Source organism: Oryctolagus cuniculus, chromosome 2 (genome assembly GCF_964237555.1).
Source record: "Oryctolagus cuniculus chromosome 2, mOryCun1.1, whole genome shotgun sequence".
In the NCBI taxonomy this organism is placed as follows: Eukaryota; Metazoa; Chordata; class Mammalia; order Lagomorpha; family Leporidae; genus Oryctolagus; species Oryctolagus cuniculus.
In genome coordinates, this window is record NC_091433.1 from 33,640,083 (window position 1) to 33,664,305 (window position 24,223).

The following is a 24,223-nucleotide window of genomic DNA, read 5'->3' on the forward strand; positions in this document are numbered from 1 at the left end:
AGATATTAAGGAATACATTGAGGCTGGCACTGTGGCCTAGGAGGTTACGCCTCCACCTGTGGCGCCAGCATCCTGTATATAGGCACTGGTTCAAGTCCTGGCAGATCCATTTCCAATCCAGCTCCCTGATGAGGGCCTGGGAAAGCAGTGGGAGATGGCCCAAGTGCTTGGGCTCCTGAGCCCCTGACTCCGTCCATTGCAGCCATCTGGAAAGTGAACTAGCACATGGAAGATCTCTCTGTCTCTCTCTCTCTGCATCTCAAATAAATAAATAAATCTTAAACAAAAAATAAGTAAAAAAAAAAAAAAAAAGGAATACATTAAAATTTAACTGATACATTATCGTCATTCAAAAAGCTATACCATATCTTTTTTAATAATTTGCATTTTCCCCAGTGTTTCCATAATGATAAGAAAATTTATTAAAAAATCCAAAGAGTAGTAATTTAAGTGAAAAAAATCCACAAATTGGGTTTTAACCTAATGTTAAGCCTAACTGTAAGAGAATGCGTAATACATGAAAGGATGAGAATAATATGGCCCACAAGAATTAAACTGAAGCAACTAAGATGAATCATGAGAAGACATACAGAATGTCATCCTGAAAAAAGATGTTGACTTGTAGGCAAACAAAATGGATCAACAATATATCAAGTATTATTAAACATGGAGTAAGGACCATTTGTTCAACTGAATGCCTAATTAGGTGTGATGACTATTGGGAATAGACTGTGAAACCACACTGCTTCCTGTCTTCATTTAGTATGACACATAGCTAATTTCTTAAAAGTGAATACATTTCAAGTAGAAATCACTCCAAGGGCTATGAGATTAAAGAATGGAGTGTTTTTGGGGAAAAAATTAGAGGAATTGTCTATTTCTAATGAGTCCTTTTGGGAATTATTAGGCAAGCAGTGTCAAAGTAGGATTCTGTCATATGAAGACTGGAGTACAGAGGAAATAGCAAAAAGAACCCATAAAAGAAAACAGGTTGGTAGATGTAAGGAACTTAGACCTTAAAAAATATGGGAAGAGCACATAAAATAAAGTGTGAGAGGTCCAGCATTATGGCACAGTGGGTTGAACTGCTGACTGTAACACCAATATCCCATACTGGAGTGCCATTTTAAGTCCTGGCTACTCCACTTCCAATCTAGCTTCCTGCCTGGAAAGCAGTGGAAGATGCCCTGAAAATGGACAATATAGGAACAGGAAATTTATAGAATACAGCCAAAGAATCAACAAACAAAATGTCAGTCAGAGAAATGCAAATTAAAACAGTATTTTTGATAATTGAGACTGAACCAAAATTCAAAAGAATTGTAAAACCTGTTGTTGTCAGGTATATATAGAAAAAAAAAACAGTATGCTTACATACTGCTGGTAGAAATGTCAAATGTTCCAATCTTTTAGAAGATCAACATGGAAATATCTAATGTTCTAAATATCTATATATCTAAATATCTATGTTCTTTCACTCACTGTATTCTTTGACTCAGTAATCTGGGAGCAAGGAATTTAGCTGATAGCAATAAAAGCATCAGTAAGTTGTATGTTTATAAAGGAATATTTATTGAAATATTGCTTGTAGTGGTAGAAAATAGAGGGACATAAGATGGGACTGAAAATCATGCACATGGTCACATTTACACACTCATGAAATGTGATGTGTGTGTGTGTATTTATATCAAAACTCAGACAACAATACTGAATATGGGCATCTTAACTGCTAGGCCAAACGACCTTTCCCTTAGGTCTCTATACTGTTTTTAGTATACTGACAAGACAATTTCTTAATAAAAGCCTACAGGGCATAGTGTCAGACATTGGGGCAAAATGACCATCTCAACTTACAGGAACATGACTGGGAAGCCTTTACGCCTTTGACAATATATAACTCATGTCTCTTTAGGTTACAGTGAGTTTCCAACTCCCTGCTAATGGCCTGGGGAAAGCAGTGGCAGATGGACCAGGTGCCACCCACATGGGAGTACTTGAAGAACCCTCTCATACCTGGCTTTGGAATTGCCGAGCTCTGGCTGTTGGGGCCATCTGGGCAGTGATATAGCAGATGCAAGATCCCTCTCTCTCTCTCTGTAACTCATTTTTAAAGAGTTATTTATTTATTTTGAAGAGGAAAAAAATTCTTTGGAAGTGTGAACATAATACTATAGATTATTCAGACAGTAAGATTTGGCTTCTCCAAAATAGGGATGCTTGGCCCAAGAGTGCTTAATTAATTTTTTAAAGATTTATGTATTAATTTAGTTGAAAGTTAGAGACAGACACACACACACACACACACACACACACAGACAGTATGTGTGCAAGAGTGTCTTCAATCCACTGGTTCATTTGCCAAATGGCTGCAATGGTCATGGCTGGGCCAGGTTGCAGCCAAGAGCTTCATCCAGGTCTCCCACATGAGTGCAGGTGCCCAAAGATTGGGCCATTTTCCACTGTTTTCCCAGGAAATTAACAGGGAGCTGTACTGGAAATACAGCATCCGGGACCTCAACCAGTGCCAGCCCCCAGGGTGCTTAATTCATGCAAGGATCCAACAATACTTCAAGGTATTGGTTTCTACATTCCAAACTCAGTTTATTTGAGAAAAATAAAGAGAGAACACACTCCTCCATCTGCTAGTTCACTCTCCAAATGTCTGCAACAGGTCCCAACTGGTGCCAAAATTAGAAACAGGAAACTTAATCCACATATGGCACATGGGTGGCAGGAACCAAATTACTTGAGTCATCAACAGTATCCCCCAAGATCTGCACTGCCAGGAAGCTGGAGTCAGAAGTTAGAACCAGGACTACAACTCAGGTAATCTGATGTGCAATGCAGATGTTTTAACCTGTGGCTTAACTGCTAAGCTTCATGCCTGCATCGTCCCAACTCACAAAGAGTTTTGAGAGAAAGACATACCCTGTAACCCCGAATCCATTCACATGCTGTGTTTCAGAAAGCAAATAACAGAGTTTGAGTAGTAAGAGACTAACCACACACCCAACTCTATCAGTTCGAGTTCAAATACTGCATCTGAACAGGCAAAGTTAAGCTGTAATGAAAAGACTGTATTTTACTTATCTGATAGTAATACTAAAGCATTTGATGCTCACCATAAATATATGATGGGCAATAAAAAGCATGTCAAGAATATTCTATGGAAAAAATATACTTAATTGTTATCTTCAGGCCATTCCTACTGAGATAAGTTATCAAGCTGCTCTTATTTTCCTTTCTTTTATAACTGAAAAGTGTTAAAAAAAATTCAGATGACAGGGGCCAGCGCTGTGGCGCAGCAGTTCAAGCTGCTGCCTGTAGTGTTTGAGACCCAGCTGCTCCACTTCCGATCCAGCTCTCTGTTATGGCTTGGGAAAGCAGTACAAGATGGCCCAAGTCCTTGGGGCCCTGCACCTGCGTGGGAGACCTGAAAGAAGCTCCTGGTTCCTGGCTTCGGATTGGTGCAGCTCTAGATGTTGCGGAGATTGGGGAGTGAACCATCAGATGGAAGACTCTCTCTCTGCCTCTCTGTCTCTCTCTGTGAAACTCTTTCAAATAAGTAAATAAATCTAAAAAAAAAAAAATTCAGATGACATAATTTAAAAGTTAACAGTAAAGAATGCAACTGTTTGGGGGGGGGGCATTTGTCAAAACAGTGAAAATACCATTGGGATGCCTGTTTCCCTTACTGGAGTGCCTGGGTGCACATCACGTCAGTGCTTCCAATTCCAGCTTCCTGCTCTTGTGCACCCTGAGAGGCAGCACCACCCACATGAGAAATCTATATTGAATTTTTGGCTCTTGGCTTTGACCTGCCCCAGCCGAAGCTGTTGTGGGCGTTGTGGATGGTGAAGATCCCTCTCCATCTTTCCCAAATTAAAAAAAAAAAAAGAAGAAGAAGAAGAAGTACAGCTGTTAAATACTCAAAATGCTTTAGAAGGCTAAATCACAAAATTTAAAAAAGTAGTAGAGGGGCAGGTATTTGGTGCAGTGGTTAAGATGCTGCTTGGGATGCCTGCATTACAAACTAGAGTGCCTTGGTTTGAGTACCAACTGCATTTGCTTCTAGCTTCCTGCTAATGCACACCCTGGGAGGCAGCTGGAGAAACCAGAAGTACTTCCCAGATTGTGCTGTGGCTCTATAATTCAGCCTGGTCCTGTGCTAGCTGATGTAGGCATTTAGGGAGTAAACCAGCAGATGGAATATGTGTCTCTTTCAAATAAATAAAAAAAAATTTATGAATATAATAGAAACAAAACAGAGTTCTTGATGATCTCAAGCAGTAATCTGTAAACTTCAAAGTAAAATCTCAAAAACTTGCAGTTCGTATTCTTTAAAGTAGTTGGGAGAGGTAATGTGAGAAGAGGATACCACCAGGAGTGACCACATAAATTGTTATAAAGTGAAGTAGGTGGATATAGAGGAACTGTATTTGGAGAACAGATGCACATTAAGTATTGTAGGCAGCAGTATACACACATGTATAAAATTCAGTATGGTGACTGTTTTTTATTTTTTTAAGATTTAGTCATGTATTTGAAAGTCAGGGTTATAAAGAGGGAGAGATAGAGAGAAATCTTACATCCCCTGGTTCACTCCCTAAATGGCAGCAACGGCCAGGGCTGCCACAGACTGAAAACAGGAACCAGCAGCTTCCTCTGTGTTTCCTACATGGGTGTTTCAGCCATCTTCTGCTGCTTTCCCAGGCACATCAGCAGGGAGCTGGATCAGAAGTGGAGCAGATGTGACTCTAATCAGCACCCACATGTAATGCCAACATCAGAGGCAGCAGCTTTTTTTGTTTTAAAGATCTATTTATTTGTTTATTTGAAAGCCAGAGTTAAATAAAGAGGGAAAAAAGAGAAAGATCTTCCATCCACTCCTCCAAATGGCCACAACGGCCAGGGGTGGGCCAGTGTGCAGCAAGGAGCTTCATTTGGGTCTCTCTTGCAGGTGCAGGGTCTAAGCACTTGGGCTATATTCTGCTGCTTTCCCAGGCTCATTAGCAGGGAGCTGGATCAGAAGTAAAGCAGCCAGGAAGCGAATTGGTGCCCTTATGGGTTGCTGCATACAGCTTAACCTGCTGCACCACAATGCCGGCCCTAGAGTTTCTTCCTCCTACATTGTAATTGTAATAAGAAATTCCTTGGCAAATACCCACTTGTTAAATTGTACATTTACCTTATTCTTTACCGGGTCAATATTCTTTACAGGAGTAACAGAAATAATTCTCACAGGGTTCTCCTCATTTTCACTAACTCCAGTTTCTCCTGACTCTGAACTCTGCTCCCTGTTGAAGAAAAATAAATCATGGCTTTGAATTTTACACACGAATAGAAAGTTAATTCTCTTAATACACAAGTGAGGGACGTCTTAAGGTTGGTATAGAAATCTTGCCAAAGGATGCAATGACAGCAAGATTCAGATCAACTATGTTTATAGATCTCTGCTTCTTAATATCATGTTATTGATTTCCATTTAACCATAATGACGGAAATCATTGCCTAGAAAAACCACCTAATAAATAGATTGTTGAAAACTATTCTAAACCTTATCTCTTGGGGGCAGGAAATCCTAAAACAAAAATAAAACTGGAGATTATGGTAGAGTCATTCCCAGTGGTCTTAATGTTCTGCAAGGGAGAGGGCAGTACAGCAAAAAGTCACCAGGGAGTCATTTGAGCCTCCACCATCTCCTTAACCCTCGGCTGCTGCATTTTTATTTACCCTGTGTCTCAGGATTCTACTGTAAAAATGATTGACACTCCTGGTTGAATTTGCTCTTCGGATTTCATGAATGAGAATGAAGTAATTAAAAGCCTCGAAATTTATTGCTGATAAGAGTAGGGTCAGTTGGAAATTGTTATGGTGTGGCTAAGACAGAAAACACTTGACATGTTAAAATAAACATGGGATATGTAAGTGGAAAATGTAACAATGTTATCTTAACTAATACTATACTAACTTCTGTGAGTTAAAAATGAAAAAGAATTCCAAACTATTTGAAAGAATTGTATTTTGTTTTCCTACACTGAATTTTCTTAAATATATACAATAAGCATTCCCACATAAATTAGTTATAATACTAGAAATTCTTATGTTTCTTCCATTACCTTTTCTATACACTTAGAATGCTATATAGTTTCAAAATTTACATCACACTCTGGATTCTGATCATTAAAATACTAAAATTCATCAAGAAGTTCATTTACGATACAGTGCTTTTAGGAATAAATTGAAAGATAAGCCAAGTAGTGAGTGACTGTAATAAGAAACAATTAGAGAAAAAAATTGCCTTGATCGATTTCCGGTTGCAGCATTCAGCTCTGAATTTACATTAATATTGCTTCCAGTTTCAGTGCCAGTGCTTCTAACATAGGGTTTCCTTCCCGTTGCTGATAAAGGCTTGTTTACCGCACCTAGTACTCCAGTAGGCTTTGGCTAAAAATTACACACACATATTATTTTATTACTTAAAGGAATACATATAAACTTAGACACATGTACAAGATATTAATTAGTTTGAGTTAAAAAAAATTGTTGTTGACTTGGAAAGTTAAATTTATTAGAAATGAGGCTTTATAAAATTAGTTGCATAAATACAATTAAAAGTCATAAGCATTACTTCTACCTAGTAATAACTACAGCAATATTTATTATTCCTTATTGCTCAATCAAAATAAAGTGACCCTAAACAAGAGTGAAATACATAATAAAATGACTTAGAAACAAACTAGTAAATATATAAAGTTTAGAAATTATATAAAAATTGGTTTGTTTTTATTTTAGACCTCATCACAATACCTCTATGGAATAAATTACAACTCATTAATATTTTAAAAATAATATTTTCTTTATCTTACAGGAAAACCTGCATGGTAGATTTTGTAGATTACAAAAAAAACAAAAAAACAAAAAAACAAAAAAAAAAAAACAAAAAACACCTAAGTTTGATTTAGTGAGAAGAATAAATGATGGCAATTCAGAAGACTGAAAAAAACTTGAGATGTAGAAACAACAAATCTACAAGGTGACCCCTAGGAATCAGAAAGTATAAAATCTAGAGTAGGAGATTATATATGTGAAATAAAGATCACAAAATTCTCATGTCCATAATACCTTTCCTGTTAATAGAAGTACTCTTGTCTCTTCTGAAATATAACTCTTGTCATTACAGAAATCCTATATAAAACAGAAAGAAACATCAAGGTGAACAGGCATACTTTTATTGTCCAAGTAAGACTTTGGAGGCATTGTTCCTTTTATTTGAAAGGCAGAGTTACAGAGGGGGTTAGGAAGGGAGAGAGGGAGGGAGTGGGAGAGAGAGACAAAGAGAGAAAAGAGAAAGAGAGATATCTGTCTGCAACAGCTGGGGTTGGGCCAGTCGGAAACCAGGAGCTTCTTCCAGGTCTCCCAAGTGTGTTCAAGGGTCTAGAACTTGGGCTATCTTCCACTGCCTTCCCAGGTGCCTTAGCAGGGAGCTGGATTGGAAGTGGAGCAGTTGGGTCTCCAACCAGTGCTGATATGGGATGCTGGCACTGCAGGCAGAAGCTTAGCCTGCTATACCATAATGCCTGTCCATATTTTTTTTTAAGATTTTTATTTTTTATTTATTTAAAAGGCGGAGTTAGAGAGCAGGAAGAGGAGGAGGAGGAGAGAAAGGGGCATTGTTTCTTCTAACAACAACTATGGGAGTGGGGAATTGGCACAGCAGTAAGGATGCTACCTGCATCCCATAATGGGATGCCTAACTAATTCTAGTCTTCTGCTAATGCACACTCTGAGAGGCAGTAGGTGATGGCAGAAGGACGTGCGTCCCTACCACACCTGTGGGAGTCCTGGATTAGGTTCCTGATTCTTGGTCTTGGCCTGACCCAGCACAAGCTGCTGCAGCTTTTTGGGAAATGAACCATGAACCAGAAGATAGAAGATTTTCTCTCTCTCTCTCTCTCTCTCCCCCAACCTCCCTCTCCCTCTGCCTTTCAAATAAACAAATACAAGTTAAAAAAATAAATAAATAAAATTAAGTTGCTGCCTGAAACACTAGCAGGCCACAGAGGTACAGGATCAAGTCTTGGCTACTCCACTTCCAATACAGCTCCCTGTTTATGAGCATGGGAAAGCAGTGGAAGATGGCCTAGGCACTTGGGCCCCTGCCACCCAAATGGAATACCTGGATGGAGTCCAGATCCCTGGCTTTGACCTGGAGCAGCCCTGTCTGTTGTGGCCATTTGGAGAGAGAACCAGCAGTTGGAGGATCAATCTCTCCACCTTTCAAGAAAATTAATATTTTTTTAAAAGTTTATTATTGCCGGCGCCGCAGCTCACTAGGCTAATCCTCCGCCTTGCGGCACTGGCACACCGGGTTCTAGTACCGGTCGGGGCGTCAGATTCTGTCCCGGTTGCCCCTCTTCCAGGCCAGCTCTCTGCTGTGGCCTGGGAGTGCAGTGGAGGATGGCCCAAGTACTTGGGCCCTGCACCCCATGGGAGACCAGGATAAGTACCTGGCTCCTGCCATCGGATCAGCATGGTGCGCCGGCCCCGGCGGCCATTGGAGGCTGAACCAACGGCAAAGGAAGACCTTTCTCTCTGTCTCTCTCTCTCTCTCACTGTCCACTCTGCCTGTCAAAAAAATAATAAAATAAAATAAAAAAATTAAAAAAAAGTTTATTATTAGTAGTACTATTTATTTGAGAGATAGAATTACAGACAGAGAGAGGGAGAGACAGAGAGAAAAGTCTTCCATCTGCTGGTTCATTCCCCAAGTGGCCGCAAAGGCCAGAGTTAGGCTGATATGAAGCCAGGAGCATCTTCCAGATCTCCCATCTGGGTGCAGGGGCCCAAGCACTTCGGCCATCTCCTACTTCTTTCCCAAGCCATAGCAGAGAGCTGGATCGGAAAAGGAGCAGCTAGGATATGAACCAGAACCCATGTGGGATGCTGGCACCATAGGTGGAGGTTTAGCCCACTATGTCACAGCAAAGGCACCAAATTAATAAGTTTCAACAAAAGCTTAAAACTCAATTATATATATACTAATGTACATCAGCTCATCAAATAATCAAAACATATTTAATGAGCCATATCATGTCAAGCTTTACGTTTTATCGGCACATAAAATTTAGTCAAATGTCCTAAGTTTACTGTTACATAAAGTACATTCATATTTTTTCATATGGTTCAATGCAAACAGTTATTCATGAAACCATCTTCACCTTCTCCACTGTATCATAAAATCTATTTCTGGGCTTTTCAAAATATCCAATATGATAATATGAAAATTTCAGGCATTTAATATTAACTATAGAAACTCCAAACTAGATCTCAAGAAAATTATCCTTACTGAAAAAAAATCCATTATTTTAATAAAAATTTTTAGAATCAAAAGTAGACTAATTGTCCAAATCATAAAGGTAAATATACTACCATTAGCTATGTCAATAAATGAATTAAATTGAATATCAATACTGATGTTATCTTTATGAAAGTTGTAACTTAGGGGCTGGTGCTTTGGCTTAGCAGGTTAAAATGCCACCTATAGTGCCGACATCCCACATGGGTACCAGTTTGAGTCTCAGCTGTTGCACTTCTGATGCAGCTCCCTGCTAATGTGCCTGGGAAAGCAGCAGCAGATGATCCAAATGCTTGGGCCCCTGCACCCATACGCAAGACCCAAATGAAGCTCTTGACTCTTGGGCCAGCTCCAACTGTTGCAGCCATTTGGGGAGTGAAGAAACAGATAGCAGATCTCTCTTTTTTCTTCTCTCTCTACTCTGGCTTTCAAATAAACAAATAAAGAAATCCTTTTTTTAAAAAAAAAAGTTATATCTTGTGATTCCTCTCCCTGTTATCTTAATTACAAACAAATAAACCACAATGGTATGTCACTGGAATAACACATTTACTATACTACAATCAAAACATCTTGGAGGCTGGTGCTGTAGCATAGCGGGTAAAACTGCAGTCTGCAGCAGCAGTATACCATATAGGCGCCAGTTTGAGTCCCAGGTGTTCCACTTCTGATCCAGCTCTTTGCTATGGCCAGGGAAAGCAGTAGAGGATGGCCCAAGTCCTCAGGACCCTGTAACTGGAAGAAGCTCTGGGCTCCTGGCTTTGGATCGGCCCAGCTCTGGCTATAAGGGCCACCTGGGGAGTGAACTAGCGGATAGAAGACCTCTCCTTTCTCTCTGCCGTTCCCTCTCTGTAACTCTGCCTTTGCAATAACTAAATAAATCTTAAAAAAAAATTACATTTTAAATAATCTCATTAAAATATTTTATTATTAAATTTACTTTCACGAGGGTATCACAGGACTGGACAAAGGGCTTCAGTGTACCTGTGAGAAAATCATACTTTTGTCATGTATGATATGCAAAATTGTATTTTTTTTGTACAAAGGCTTTTATGTGGCTAAAATAAACATTGCCAAGCCTGGGCATCAATGTGTACTCACTAGTTATGAACAAACAGTATAGCCTCTCTAGATTCACTACCTTAACAAGCTTAGTGCTCTTGTGTTTGAATTTATACTAAATTAAAATAAACGCATTAGAGAAAGGAGTGAGGAAAACAAAGTTTTTAAAACAAACAAAAACTCTAACTTATAAAGATTGTAAGTAGCCCAAGTTACAAACATCAAAACAAAAACCAGTATTTAAGGTGTGGTGACAAATTCATAATGATTTCATTTCTGATGGCCATGATTCAACAGGATAGAGTTCTCCTTCACTAGTTCACCTCTTATATGCCCCCCGGCCAGAAGTCATGGTCAGGTCTCCCAAGCAGGTTACAGAAACCCAATTACTTGAGCCATCATGCTACCTGCCATGGTCTACACTGGTAGAAAGTGGAACTTAGGAGCCAGATTTGGGAATAGAACCCAGGTATTCCATTATGCGAGATGGGCATCTTAACTATTAGGCTAAATGCCTTGTTCCCTACTTTTTTTTTTTAAATTTGAGAGGCAGAGCCACAGAGACAAAGGGTAAGTCAAGGGCCACTTCAGAATATTCATAAAGACCAGTGGTTCAATCAGAGGGCAAATGCCTTTGCTATTCTTATTCCTGTGAAAAGCAAGGCATATTAAATGTTGAATACTAAGTAAATCAGGTAAAACATTTTTACCAAAGTTTGGCAATTTAAAGTGGAATTTAAGGTCCATTTCCAGGACTGTGATAGTAAGAATAAATCAGGGGGTTATGACTAAGGCAGATCTACATGATCATGGTGTACAAAAACTTAAGTGCTGTATTTTCAAACTAAAAATATTTGTAACTTAGTTTCTAAAACAAATCACAGGAAAGATAAACTTCAAAATGACATCTAAAAAGCAGCAAATAAAAACAATTTAAAAAGAAGTTTTTTCAAAATCCAAATTAACTGAAAAAAATCAAAACAGTTTGGGTAACTAAGAAATTATTTACATGGAAAATATAATTTGCTGATCGCAAAGTAAATGCACTATGCCTGTTAGTTATTAATCTCATGTAATGAATGGTTACTATATGATAAATTCTTCATAAAACCACTAGACAAGTAATTGTTCACTCATACTAGAAAGATGTCGCTTATAGGAGGAGCAAGTTTTTCTCTCAAGCTACAAGTGGTTGAAGAGAATCTAGGCCTAACAAGTGCCAGAATCAACTGCATTAACTCTAATGTTTTATTTCATTTATAGGTATATTTATACTGTATTAAAATTTAACATTTTCTTTACAGAAATAACAATGGTTTTAGTAAAATGAGATTAAAATATTTTTAGAATCTGAGGGGAGGGCAATTTGGCCTGGCAGTTAAGATGCCCACATCCCACGTCAGAGTGCCTGAGTTGGATACCCTTCCCACTGGCACCAGACTCCAGCTTTCTATTAATGCAGACCCTGGGAGGCAACAGGGATAACCCAAGTAAATGGTTTCCTATTACCCAGGAGAATGACCTAGACTAAGTTCCTGGCTTTTAGGTTCAGCCTTGATTCATCTGTATGGAGAGTAAACCAGCAGAAGGGATTTCTGTCTCCCTATACCTTTATTTATTTATTTATTTATTTATTTTATTTTTTGACAGTGAGAGAGAGAGAGAGAGAGAAAGGTCTTCCTTCTGTTGGTTCACACCCCAAATGGCTGTCACAGCCAGAACTACATCAATCCAAAGCCAGGAGCCAGGTGTTTCTCTTGGTCTCCCATGGGGTACAGGGCCCAAGCACTTGGGCCATCCTCCACTGCACTCCCGGGCCACAGCAGAGAGCTGGACTGGAAGAGGGGCAAACGGGACAGAACCGGCGCCTCAACCAGGAATACAACCCGGGGTGCCGACACTGCAGGCGGAGGCTTAGCCTAGTGAGCCATGGTGCCGGCCCCCCTACACCTTTTGGCCTATCAAATTAGCTTTTTAAAAAACCTGAAAATTCCTCTTCAAATGAAAAGGATTGAGAAGGAAGATTAAGAATAACAGAAGCTTGATTTTTTTTACTAGTCAGGTAAGAATGATGCTTAAAGCTTTGAAGGAAATTTTCCATCCCTCAATAAACTCAGAGGTATGTTTTTTTCACTTGTAGCAAAGATAATCCAAAATTTGCCACTAGGATTGATGGTAACTGAAATTTAAATCAGTTTAGTGTGGCTAAAAAAAAATGCTAAGAGAAAAAAATTACCTTTTCAGGCTGTGTAAAAAATTTCATTGGGAGGACTGGGTCCTTTGGTGAATCTGCATTGCACAAAGCACTTTTACTATTTATAACACACAGAGCCACATCACATACTGTATAAAGTTTCTAGGGAGGAAAAAAACAAAGACGCTATAAGTCTCATTATTGCAAAATAATCACAAGTACTACCAATTCCACAAAATCAATAAATTAGGCTTAAAGGAAAGGAAGGGTATGTGGTTATTTATTCCTTAAGCATCTCATATTACTGTTTAGCATTGCTACTTTTGCAGTCTCCCAGTCAAGAAAAACTCTTTACCATAAGTTAATATGCAAGTCAACCATGCAACAGAAATGTCAAATCAAAGACAGGGTGCTTGTCTGTAACTTTTAATAAAACTTCAAAATATGGCACACTTAAAAATTTTATTCTTATCCTCTTGTTCTACAGAAGTTTTAATGTCTTTTAAATATTAAAAATTCCAGAAGTATTAAAATTCATTTTAATGAAATGCAATAGACACTAACTGTAAGTATATTTTTATAAATATTCTACAACTTAAATTATTATGTAATGGTGAGGAAAAACAAGGGTAATTATATGTTTTTCTATAATACCGTAATATCCACTGGCTTAATACTCATCTTACTTCATTTGTCTTGGATTCATCTGGAGACTGGGCATCTCTGGTTAACTTGATATTCTCTGCCATCTTCTTCATAAAGGCATGGCTATTATTTTCATTCTTTGTCATTAAAACTTCAAGCATGAACCATAGGCACCTAAATGGTAAACATTAAAAAAAACAGATGTAGGAGCTTTTGTTTAATGGATTATCTCACTGGAAGTTGTTGTTTGAATGTAAAGAAAAACCTTAATTGTTATTTTCCTGTTAACAATATTTATTCAAATGGAAAAAATAAAATCACAAACAATATATTAAAATATGAAAACACAGCTTAACATAAGAAATTCTAATAGGTTCATGAGGCACAAAAAGACTCACACTATAGGTATTCAAAATAAATGTTTAGGTGATTTGATGTGACTTAACACCTGGCAATGATGAACAAACCAGCCAAGTCTTAGCATTTGGAGTATTTGTAATTTATGCAAATTGTCTATGATTAATATGTAGTTCTGCTGGGATAAAACTCTGAACTGTGTGTAATACAAGGCTAAGCTAGGTAGTGACACCTAAAGGCATTTTGCTCTTTTCCATTTTTTTTTAAAAGATTTATTTGAAAAAGTTACAGAGAGAAAAAGAGGCAGAGACAGAGCCAGGTCTTCCATCTGCTGGTTCTCACCCCAATTGGCCACAATGGCCAGAGCTGTGCTGATCCAAAGCCAGGAACCAGGAGCTTCCTCTGGGTCTCCCACACAGGTGCAGGGGCCAAGGACTTGGGCCATCTTTCATTGCTTTCCTAGGCCATAACAGAGAGCTGGATTGGAAGTGGAGCAACTGGGACTTGAACCAAGGTCCATATGGGATGCTGGCACTGCAGGCGGTGGCTTTACCCGCTACACCACGGCACCAGCAATGCTCTTTTCCATTTGTCACTGTAAACTCATTTAACACATAAATGTATGAAAGGGGCATGAGGATTTTTAAAATAAAACTGAGGAACCGGCCCTGTGGCATAGCTGGTAAAGCAGCCGTCTGCAGTGCCATCATCCCATATGGATGCCAGATCAAGTCCCAGCTGCTCCACTTCAAATTCAGCTCTCTGCTATGGCCTGAGAAGCAGTGGAAGATGGCCCACATTGGAGACCTAGAAGAAGCTCCTGGCTCCTGGCTTTGGAGAGGCCCAGCTCCAGCCAATGTGGTCACTTGGAGAGTGAACCAGCAGATGGAAGACTCTCTCAGCTTCTCTCTGTAACTCTGCATTTCAAATAAATAAATAAATCTTAAATCCTATATTCCACATACATGTTTTAAGTGACTACAGTAAGGCAGTATCAGGTGTTTAACCTAACAGTTTAAATCAAAGTTGCTAATTTCAATAATATTTATTAACTATGAAAAAGAGTTAACTCTAGTTAGATCTAGATGACTGCTCAAATCTCAGACAATCAAATAAAGGAGCAAAATAAGAAATTACAATAACTGTAAGCCAAGAATTATCTGGTATTTAATGACTGCATATCTGTGTGTAACTTAAATACTCTACACTATTTTCATGGAATCCCTCTAATTCTTTTTTTTTTTTTTTTTTTTTTTTTTTTTGTGACAGGCAGAGTGGACAGTGAGAAAGAGAGACAGAGAGAAAGGTCTTCCTTTGCCGTTGGTTCAGCCTCCAATGGCCGCCAGGGCCGGCGCACCGCGCTGATCCGATGGCAGGAGCCAGGTACTTATCCTGGTCTCCCATGGGGTGCAGGGCCCAAGCACTTGGGCCATCTTCCACTGCACTCCCTGGCCACAGCAGAGAGCTGGCCTGGAAGAGGGGCAAGCGGGACAGAATCCGGCACCCCAACCGGGACTAGAACCGGGTGTGCCGGTGCCGCAAGGCGGAGGATTAGCCTAGTGAGCCGCGGCGCCGGCTGGAATCCCTCTAATTCTGAATATTTAAAATCTTTTCTCCATTTTATAAAGAATGTAAAAGTACTTTAGAGGGGCTAAGTGATCTAAGTTAGAGACAGAAAGATGAGTCTAGAATGAAAATGAAGATTCATTTTAAGCATTTAACAAAAATTGGTGCTGGTGCTGTGGTGTAGAAGATTAAGCCTCTGTCTGCAGTGCTAGCATCCCGTATAGGTGCTGGAGACGTGACTGCTCCGCTTCCAATCTAGCTCCCTGCTAATGCACCTAAGAGAGCATAGGAAGATGATCCAAGTGCTTGGGCCCCTGCACCCTCGTGGGAGATCTGGAAGAAGTTCCTGGCTCCTGAATTCAGACTGGCCCAGCCCCAGCTGTTGCAGATATCTGGGGAGTGAACCAGTGGATGGAAGATTACTCCCTCCCTCCCTCTCCTACTCTGTGTATATGCCTTTCAAACAAACAACTCAATCTTTAAAAAATCTACAGAATAAACTAACATCTGGGTAGCTATGTGCTAAACTCTCAGATTGTAAATTCTGAAAGATTTTATTTATGTGAATGCTGAAATCACTTCACCAATTCTTTGGATTCAGAATTCTATTGAAGTTTTATTAAAGATTTAGTTGATCCCTTTAAACAGAATTATAGCATAATTACTCTGTTATAGGGGATATGTTAAGGAAGCATTCTCATTGCACCACAGACACAGATACATTTCTTTGAAAAGTTTTTTTTTTTTTTTCGGACAGGCAGAGTGGACAGTGAGAGAGAGGGACAGAGAGAAAGGTCTTCCTTTGCCGTTGGTTCACCCTCCAATGGCCACCGCAGCCGGCGCACCGCGCTGATCCGATGGCTGGAGCCAGGTACTTATCCTGGTCTCCTATGGGGTGCAGGGCCCAAGGACTTGGGCCATCCTCCACTGCACTCCCTGACCACAGCAGAGAGCTGGCCTGGAAGAGGGGCAACCGGGACAGAATCCGGCACCCCAACCGGGACTAGAACCCGGTTCTAGGTTTTGTTTAAATATATATATAAGGTTTTGTTTAAATATATATAAATGTACACCAAAATAATGTATACTTAATGTCTTCTAGCAACTGGAGAAAAGTATGATAGTCTTGTGATAAGAATACAAATTTAACCTTAATTTTAAGTAGGTTGCCTATGTGCTAACAATAAGAGATTGGTTCAATTAATTTTGTCACTTGGAATATTGTTCAATATATTGAAACACTGTTACCTTTAAAACAGCAGGATATAAAACAATGCATGCATCTTTTATCAAACAGTACACACACATATTAACATTGCATTTTTGGGAAATCAGAGTTATACTGAAAACTCTAGGCCAAGCCTATCATCTTTATCCTCAACAGTACCCAATAAACATCATGTCCAGTGCTCGCCTATGCTCTGTAATACAAAATGCTGAACTTCATGTTTCATCTAACAGAGCTACCTCCTTTCTTCCAAACTTTCCCCTGAGCTCTTTGGAACACACTTTCCATAAAAACAGTCTTTTATGAGTGTTCCTTTCATCTTGTTGCCACAGTTGAAACTAAGCTCCTCATCTCCTCTCTCAAAAACACTTGCCTTGTAGCTTCCTAAAGCTACAGCTGTTCATTCAATTAGATGCTGCATGCTTAGGATTGGAGAGTGGGTTCAGAGTCTATCTTCCCTAGTGCCAATTCTAGTTATTGTCCCATAAGTGTATATCAATTATTCCTAGGAATCTCGTCTATCTGTGAAATCATAAATTCAAATATTCCACTTAGTGCACATCTCCTTTTCTTTCAGCTTTTCTTCAGATACTTGTGGCATACAGATGTGTCCTCTGATCTCATGGGGCCCTCTGGGCCACCAGCCTGCTAATTTTCCAGCCCCTCTCTCCTTGCTCTCAACTCCACCACTTTTACTTCAGTTGTTTCTAGTTTATACTCTGTGAGTCAAAATTTTAATCACCCTTTTGAAAATAGTCTCTACTCTCTGACCAATTTTCCTTCTGATAACTTGCTTTGAAAAATTAAAAATCTGGAACATTCCAAGTGTTTGGCTTCTTGGCAGCTATTATCCAGAATGTTTACTGCTAGAGAAAAATCATGCAGCTCAGAAACTTGATGTAAATATAAGATTATTTTTGTACTTATTACTAACCAGCTATCCTGAGTTCCCAGTCAGAATTTTTGTCCAGTTCTTCATAGTGGCTGTTTTAAATCTTTTATTCTCCTCAAATCTATGACTCTATCATCCTCACCAACCATCTTCTGTTCCTATCTCATACAGAAACAATTCTTCCAATGGGAATTCCTCAACTTCTTAACCCCAGTCCTGGAAGATTATATTCCCCTCCTTTCCCTTTATTGATCCCTAGGATCCCATCCACTCTTTGTTTTGGACATTTCTCCTCAATTTATTAGAACCAATCTTTTTCTTTAAGATTTATTTTAGAGTCGGCGCTGCGGCTCAATAGGCTAATCCTCCGCCTTGCGGCGCTGGCACTCCGGGTTCTAGTCCCGGTCGGGGTGCCGGATTCTGTCCCAGTTGCCCCTCTTCCAGGCCAGCTTTCTGCTGTGGTCAGGGAGTGCAGTGGAGGATGGCCCAAGTGCTTGGGCCCTGCACCCCATGGGAGACCAGGAGAAGCACCTGGCTCCTGCCATCGGATCAGCGCGATGCGCCGGCTGCAGCGCGCCGGCCACGGTGGCCATTGGAGGGTGAACCAACGGCAAAGGAAGACCTTTCTCTCTGTCTCTCTCTCTCACTGTCCACTCTGCCTGTCAAAAAAAAAAAAAATTTATTTTATTTATATGAAAGACAGAGTTAAAGAAAGAGGTAAAGACAGAGACAGAGGTCTTCCATCTGCAGGTTCACTCCCCATATGGCAGCAATGGCTGGAGCTAAGCCAGTCTGGAGCCAGCAGCCAGGAGCCAGGAGCTTCTTCTGGGTTTCCCACGTTGGGTACTGGGGTCCAAGGACATTGGGCCATCCTCTGCTACTTTCCCAGCCACATTAGCAGGGAGCTGGATTGAATGTGGAGCAGCCATGACTCGAACTGGTGCCTGTATGAGATTCTGGCACTGCAGGCTAAGGATCTAACCCGCTGCGCCACAGTGCCTGCACCAGAACCAGTTTTTCTTTATCTGCAACCAAAGACCACCTTTCTAGAGATATACTACTGTTTTCTTCCCAAACAATTCATATCCAATTGCTTTAGGGCCTTGTTTATCTTATTTCTATTCCTTATCCTTAGGCAATTACTGGATTACTTTACTGCCAAGGTTATCAGTGAATGCTTTGAAGCTCAATTCAAAAGGGAATGACCACCTGACCTTATCATTGCTGGTTTCTTCACCCGTGAAATGGAAACAACAAAAACTATCCCAGAAACTGTTGTGAGAATTAAATAAAATGTGTAGAATACCTGGCATATAACCTAACCATAACATGATACTGCTTTTCCATTGACCCCTCCGATATTCCTCCTCCAGGTCCTTATATGATTCTCTGTTCTTTCTAGCAAATCTTGGTGCCCCTTGTGATACATCTGAAGTCTACACTCTTAGAATTCTTGTACTGATTATTTCCTTCCTCCTATTAATTCTGCTTTCCCAATGTGTGGGTTATGTGCCTGTTCTAGGTACTCCCACCATAGCAGAGCACATCTTACAATTCTAAAAAAAGGTGAGCAAAGTAAGCCCAAAACTAGCAGAAGGAAGGCAGTAATAAAGATGCAGCAAAGATAAGTGATACATACAACAGAGAAAATCAACAAACCCAAAGGTTGCTTTTGAAAAGATCAATAAAACTGACAAACTTTCAGTTAGACTAACTACAAAGAAGACTCAAATTACAAAACCCAGAAATGAAAATGTGGACGTTACTACCAAAATACAAATAAAAAAGATGATATACTATGAACAACAGTATAAAAACTGGATAACTTAGAGGAAGCAAATTCCTAGTACACAAAACATATCAAGACTGAAAAACAACATTATAGCCCATTATCCCTTAAGTAAGCTGATGCAATATGGGTCCTATTTGTGAGCGCCAGGGACTCAAGAATGGAGCCACTGTTGCCATCTCCCGGGGAGCCCCTTATCAGTAAGCTCAAAGGGGAATCTGAGTGAGGACCAGACCCTAGGTGTTCTGATAAGAGATACAGGAATGCCAAGCAATGTTTTCACTGTGGCATGAAATAGCCACCCCTCAATAAATGAATTCTACAAAATTTTGTATAATAAAAAAGTTGTACACTAGCAATGAATAATCCAAAAAGGATATTAAAAACACAATTTCATTTACATAGAAGGATCTCAAAGAATAAAATATTTAGGAATAAAAACAACCAAGTAGGCGTAAGCTTTGTACACTGAAAACAGTGCCAAAAAATCCAAATTTAAAAGACGTATATAAGTGAAAGAATATCCAGTGTTAAGATAGGAAGATGTGATATTTTTAATACCATCAATAATAAAATATGAATCTCACTTCTAAATTTTCAAAGTAACTACTAAGCTATACTAATCAATGTCATACGTCACAGGGATAGACACAAACTGAAAAAAAAAAAAAGCCTGGAAATAAACCCTGGCATGCATGATCCACATCAAGGGTGTCAAGTCTTTGTGGGAAAGAATAGATGCTTCATGAGATGGTGCTGGAAAAACTGGATATCCACAGGATAAGCAATGATTCTGAACCTTTACCTCATAGCTTATACAAAAACTAATCCAAAATGGATCAAAGATCTTAATTTAAGAGTTAAATATCTTAGAAGAAAGAGAATCTTTATGAATTTGGCTGTGGTTTCTGAAAGCAATTTATAGGACAAGGGAAAAATATCCTCTTATATCTATGTAGTAAAAGCTTTTGTGCATTAAGATATCTGTCAAAATGTCAGATAAGAGATTAATACCAAAATAAACTCAACAACAGACAAACCAATTAGTAATTTTACCAATTGGTAAAAGTATTTAAGCACACATTTCTCCACTCAATGCTATATTTAAAATGGTAAAAATTTCCAATTCTGTTAAATACATTTTAACACAACTAAAAAAAGTAATCATAAGGGGTTTTAAACATACTAAGTTACTAATTTCCACAAAGGTAAATAACCACACTTTGTAAAACATATTATTTAGCACTTTAAATTATATGAAAAATTTAATGTTCAAAGATACTCAAAAGTGTTACATGTTAGGTAGAACAAAAAATGTGTCAATGATTTCAATTCTAGCTCCAATTATTTTGCATACTTCAATACTCTTCCCACATCATAGCCAACTCCCATAAGTCTGATCTGTCTTCCACATGACTGCCTTGCAATTTAAATACAGCTATACTAGGGTGGACATTTGGTGCAGCAGCTAAGATACTAATGGGGATGCACACATCCCATACTGGGGTGCCTGGTTTGAATTCTGGCTCCTCCACTTCCAGTTCAACTTCCTGCTAATGTATATCTTAGGAGTTAGAAGATGATTACTCAAGTACTTGGGTCTCTACTACCCATGAGGGAGACCTGGATTGAGTACTGGGATCCTGGCTTCAGCTTGCCCAAGCCCTGTCGCAGGCATTGGAAAAATGAACAAGTAGATGAAAAATCTTTTTCTACCTTTCAAGTATAAAAAGAAAAACAAAATGCATTTCAAAGGTCCTCTAACATAGATCTTGTATTTTAGGCAAATATATATCACTGTTTCACTTTATGAAAGTACTTTCTGGGAAATCACCAAATAAATTGTTACAAAGCAACAGAATTTTCAAATAGAATACAAATATAAAAAATTGGAAGACCCTTTCAGAAAATTCTATTTCAAATCCTTCAGGTTACAGATAAGCAAAGCAAAGTGTTTTAGTCATACAGCTGGGACTAAACCCTTCTGTAACCTAATTTCACAGCTTTTTAAAACAGCTAATCAGGCTGGCATTGTGGTATAGTGGGTTAAGACACAGTCTGCAATGCTGGCATCCTATATGGGTGCCAGTTCGTATCTTGGTTGCACTGCTTCTGATCCAGTTCCCTGATAATACACCTGGAAAAGCAGTGGAAAATGGCTCAAGTGTTTAGGTACATGTCCCCCATGTGGGAGACTTGGATGAAGTTCCTTGCTTTCTACAGACCCAGCATTGGCTGTTAATAGCCATTTGAGGAACATCTCTCTTTCTTTCCCTCTCTGTACTCTGCCTTTCAAATAAATAAGCAAATCCTTAAAAAGAACATTTTTATTACAGTATCTTTACCAAAATAGCTGTGCACAGTTTACATCCACAAACCTCCAATCATACAAATTATGCCTCAGATGGCTTCACTGCAGAAATATTATAAATATTTAAAGAATAAAAATACGACCAATTTCTTCTCAGTATATTCCATAAGACAGAAGAGAAGGAATGCTTACCAAAAGATTTTATAAAACCTTGTATTTTTCCATTCTATTATTCATTTTTTGAAATTTCCACTGGTATATAGATTTATTTTCAAGCATTTGAAATTTAAAGGTAGTATATCAGAATGATGTGCTGGAAAAACAACATTAGAATCACAAGCCGCCTTCCTGTGGAAGAAGCTCATAATCTGGATGCTTAAGAATTATATTGGGGGGCTGGTGCTGTGGCGTATTGGTGCCGCTCGTGTACTGGATCCTCCTCTTCTGATCTAGCTCTCTGCTTATGGCCTGGAAAAGCAGCAGCAGATGGCCCAACTACTTGGGCCATGGAGACCCCAAAGATCCTTTAGGATCTTGGCTTTGGATTGGCCCAGCTCCAACTGTTGCAGCCATCTGAGGAGTGAGTCAGCGGATGGAAGACCTTTCTCTATCTGTAACTCTGACTCACAAATAAATAAATAAAAATCTTAAAAAAAAAAAAAAAAAGGTAGATAAGATATAGTGTCTGAAGTCTGAAACTATTGAGATTGACACCATTTTGGTTACCAAAGCTAAAGGGGGAAAGATAAATGTTGAAACCTTAAGTCAGATCAGAAATAATTCTTACTGTCTTACAAACAGAAAAACTGTAACAAATTACAGTACTTTAAGTATAAGCTGAAGGCATCAATTTGAGACCATGAAGGAAAAAAATCTATCAATGAAGAAATAGTGCAATACCCATTTAAAATTTCTTAAAGGTCATTTGTAGATAATCCTTGGCTTTCTTTCATTTCTTGATCCTGCATCATACACAAAGTTCTATTTTACATAAGTAAAACACTTAAACAAGCGTTTTTAATCGCCTTTCCACTAGCAGCAAATCCCTCTGATCAGTGCAACAAATCTTATTTTTATTACTACAGTCTTGTCACAGAATATTTCATTAGTAGACATGTTGTTTTTAAAGATACTATATTTCGAGGTAACAAGGGAAGCTTAGATTAAGTTAATAAATTTTTATTGCATGGCTTTCTAAACCAAACTGAAGTAACTGAAGCCCATATTAATATATGCAATAAAAATCACAATATAAAAACTAAAATAACCACACTAACCTATTAGAAAGACTCAGCTAAGTAACTGCAAACAGACAAGGAGAAAAACCATTAGCAGGAGCTCATCAGATGGGAACAACACTAAAAGATAAAACTTAAAATTTACAACAAATGAATAAGCCACAAGAAGTTTTTTATTCTAATGGGAATAACAAGAAAAAAATTTGGCACATTATAAAAAATTAAAGTAATCTTTAAAATTCTTGACAAACAATGTAACTTACTCTTTGATATCACGAAGCTGATCAACATCTTGTGATCTTGTAAAATCTGGATCGTGGGCTAGCAGGTGAATCATGTATGGAACTACATACTCAGGCAACAGTGATAATAATTTCTCTAAAACAAAAACATTATTATTAATAAGAGGAAGCACTTTAGATTATATTTTTCCCATAGTTACTTCTAAATTAATGTCCACATGATAAGTAGATGACACTAAGACTTTTATTTTAATTTTCAAACATATTAAGGCCAAAAAAAATGAACTGATTACCTAGAGGGTCCCTAGCAAAGCCATGAATAAACTATTTACTCTGACATCTTCGCAATATCTTCACTACTGCTCCTACACACAGTAACCTATACCAGTTTTATGAAGTATAAAGAGTAATCAGAAACTAGGATTTCAGTTAAGTACATCTTAAGTACAGCATCAGCATTTTATAAAACTCCCAGTTTTATTATGAACTATAATAGAAATATATGACCCTTCCCCAACTGAAACACTGACAAGATATATCTGTATACTCAGAACCTCTGAAGTTACTTACCAGTAGCCATAGGGTTCTGTTTAATGTACTCCCTGCGTATACTGATATTTTTTAGCAAACACTGTCGTGCATGTGCTCGTCTCTCCTTCACAGGATCTTTGGCACACAAGGCAAAGATCGCCATATACTCCAATGGGAGCAGTAACTTCACAAGTGCCTTATGTAGCTTCTGAGCAAAAATCTGCCTTACTTGGTAACATTCATCCTATAGCGGCACAGAAACATTAACGTTTAACTTAAAATGATAATTATATTGCGGAAATAATAAATAATGGGATATAATTAAATAGGTAATACTAGTAATCTCTTATGTGCATATATAAATTAAGTAGACTTGTATCCACAGAAAGATTTAATTGAAAAGTAATTGACAAACATAAACTTGATACTTACATTAATAACAAGTGCACAGAGCTGAAACTGTTCTGGGGTAATAATTTCATGGTAACAAGGTTCCTGAGCAAGCTTCATTATGGCACTACCAGCAGCTAATCGCAAGCGAGACATATCAGATTTACTATAAACAAACAAAAAAGAAATAAACATTTTCTATAACCATTATCATTCATAAGAATGTTTTGACCCCTTTTGAGTGTAAAATTCTTAGGAATATTTTACGCACAGTATAATGTACAAATACAGAAAACCAACTTTGAATTAACTAACTTAACATAGGGAAAAAAGGATCAAATCATGACATTGTGAAAACAAATTCATCTCCCTTCATTTCTAGTCTGCTCTTGAATAAATCTTCCACAGCAGTAAAAAAGC

At 38.5% G+C, this 24,223-nt stretch overlaps 1 protein-coding gene across 4 annotated transcripts in view; it reads right to left on the reverse strand.

Annotated features, from left to right (window-relative positions):
- Window positions 1-24,223, reverse strand: part of PDS5A (PDS5 cohesin associated factor A) — a 135,528-nt gene that overhangs the window by 10,514 nt on the left and 100,791 nt on the right. For all 4 annotated transcript variants that reach the window (XM_008275183.4, XM_070068127.1, XM_008275201.4 and 1 more), the window contains 8 exons: window positions 23,846-23,969; window positions 23,453-23,657; window positions 22,904-23,018; window positions 13,301-13,433; window positions 12,657-12,776; window positions 7,126-7,188; window positions 6,302-6,447; window positions 5,189-5,297 (listed from right to left, as the gene is read on the reverse strand). In XM_008275183.4, coding sequence (XP_008273405.1) covers window positions 5,189-5,297; window positions 6,302-6,447; window positions 7,126-7,188; window positions 12,657-12,776; window positions 13,301-13,433; window positions 22,904-23,018; window positions 23,453-23,657; window positions 23,846-23,969 — 1,015 coding nt within the window. The remainder of the gene's footprint in view (window positions 1-5,188; window positions 5,298-6,301; window positions 6,448-7,125; window positions 7,189-12,656; window positions 12,777-13,300; window positions 13,434-22,903; window positions 23,019-23,452; window positions 23,658-23,845; window positions 23,970-24,223) is intronic.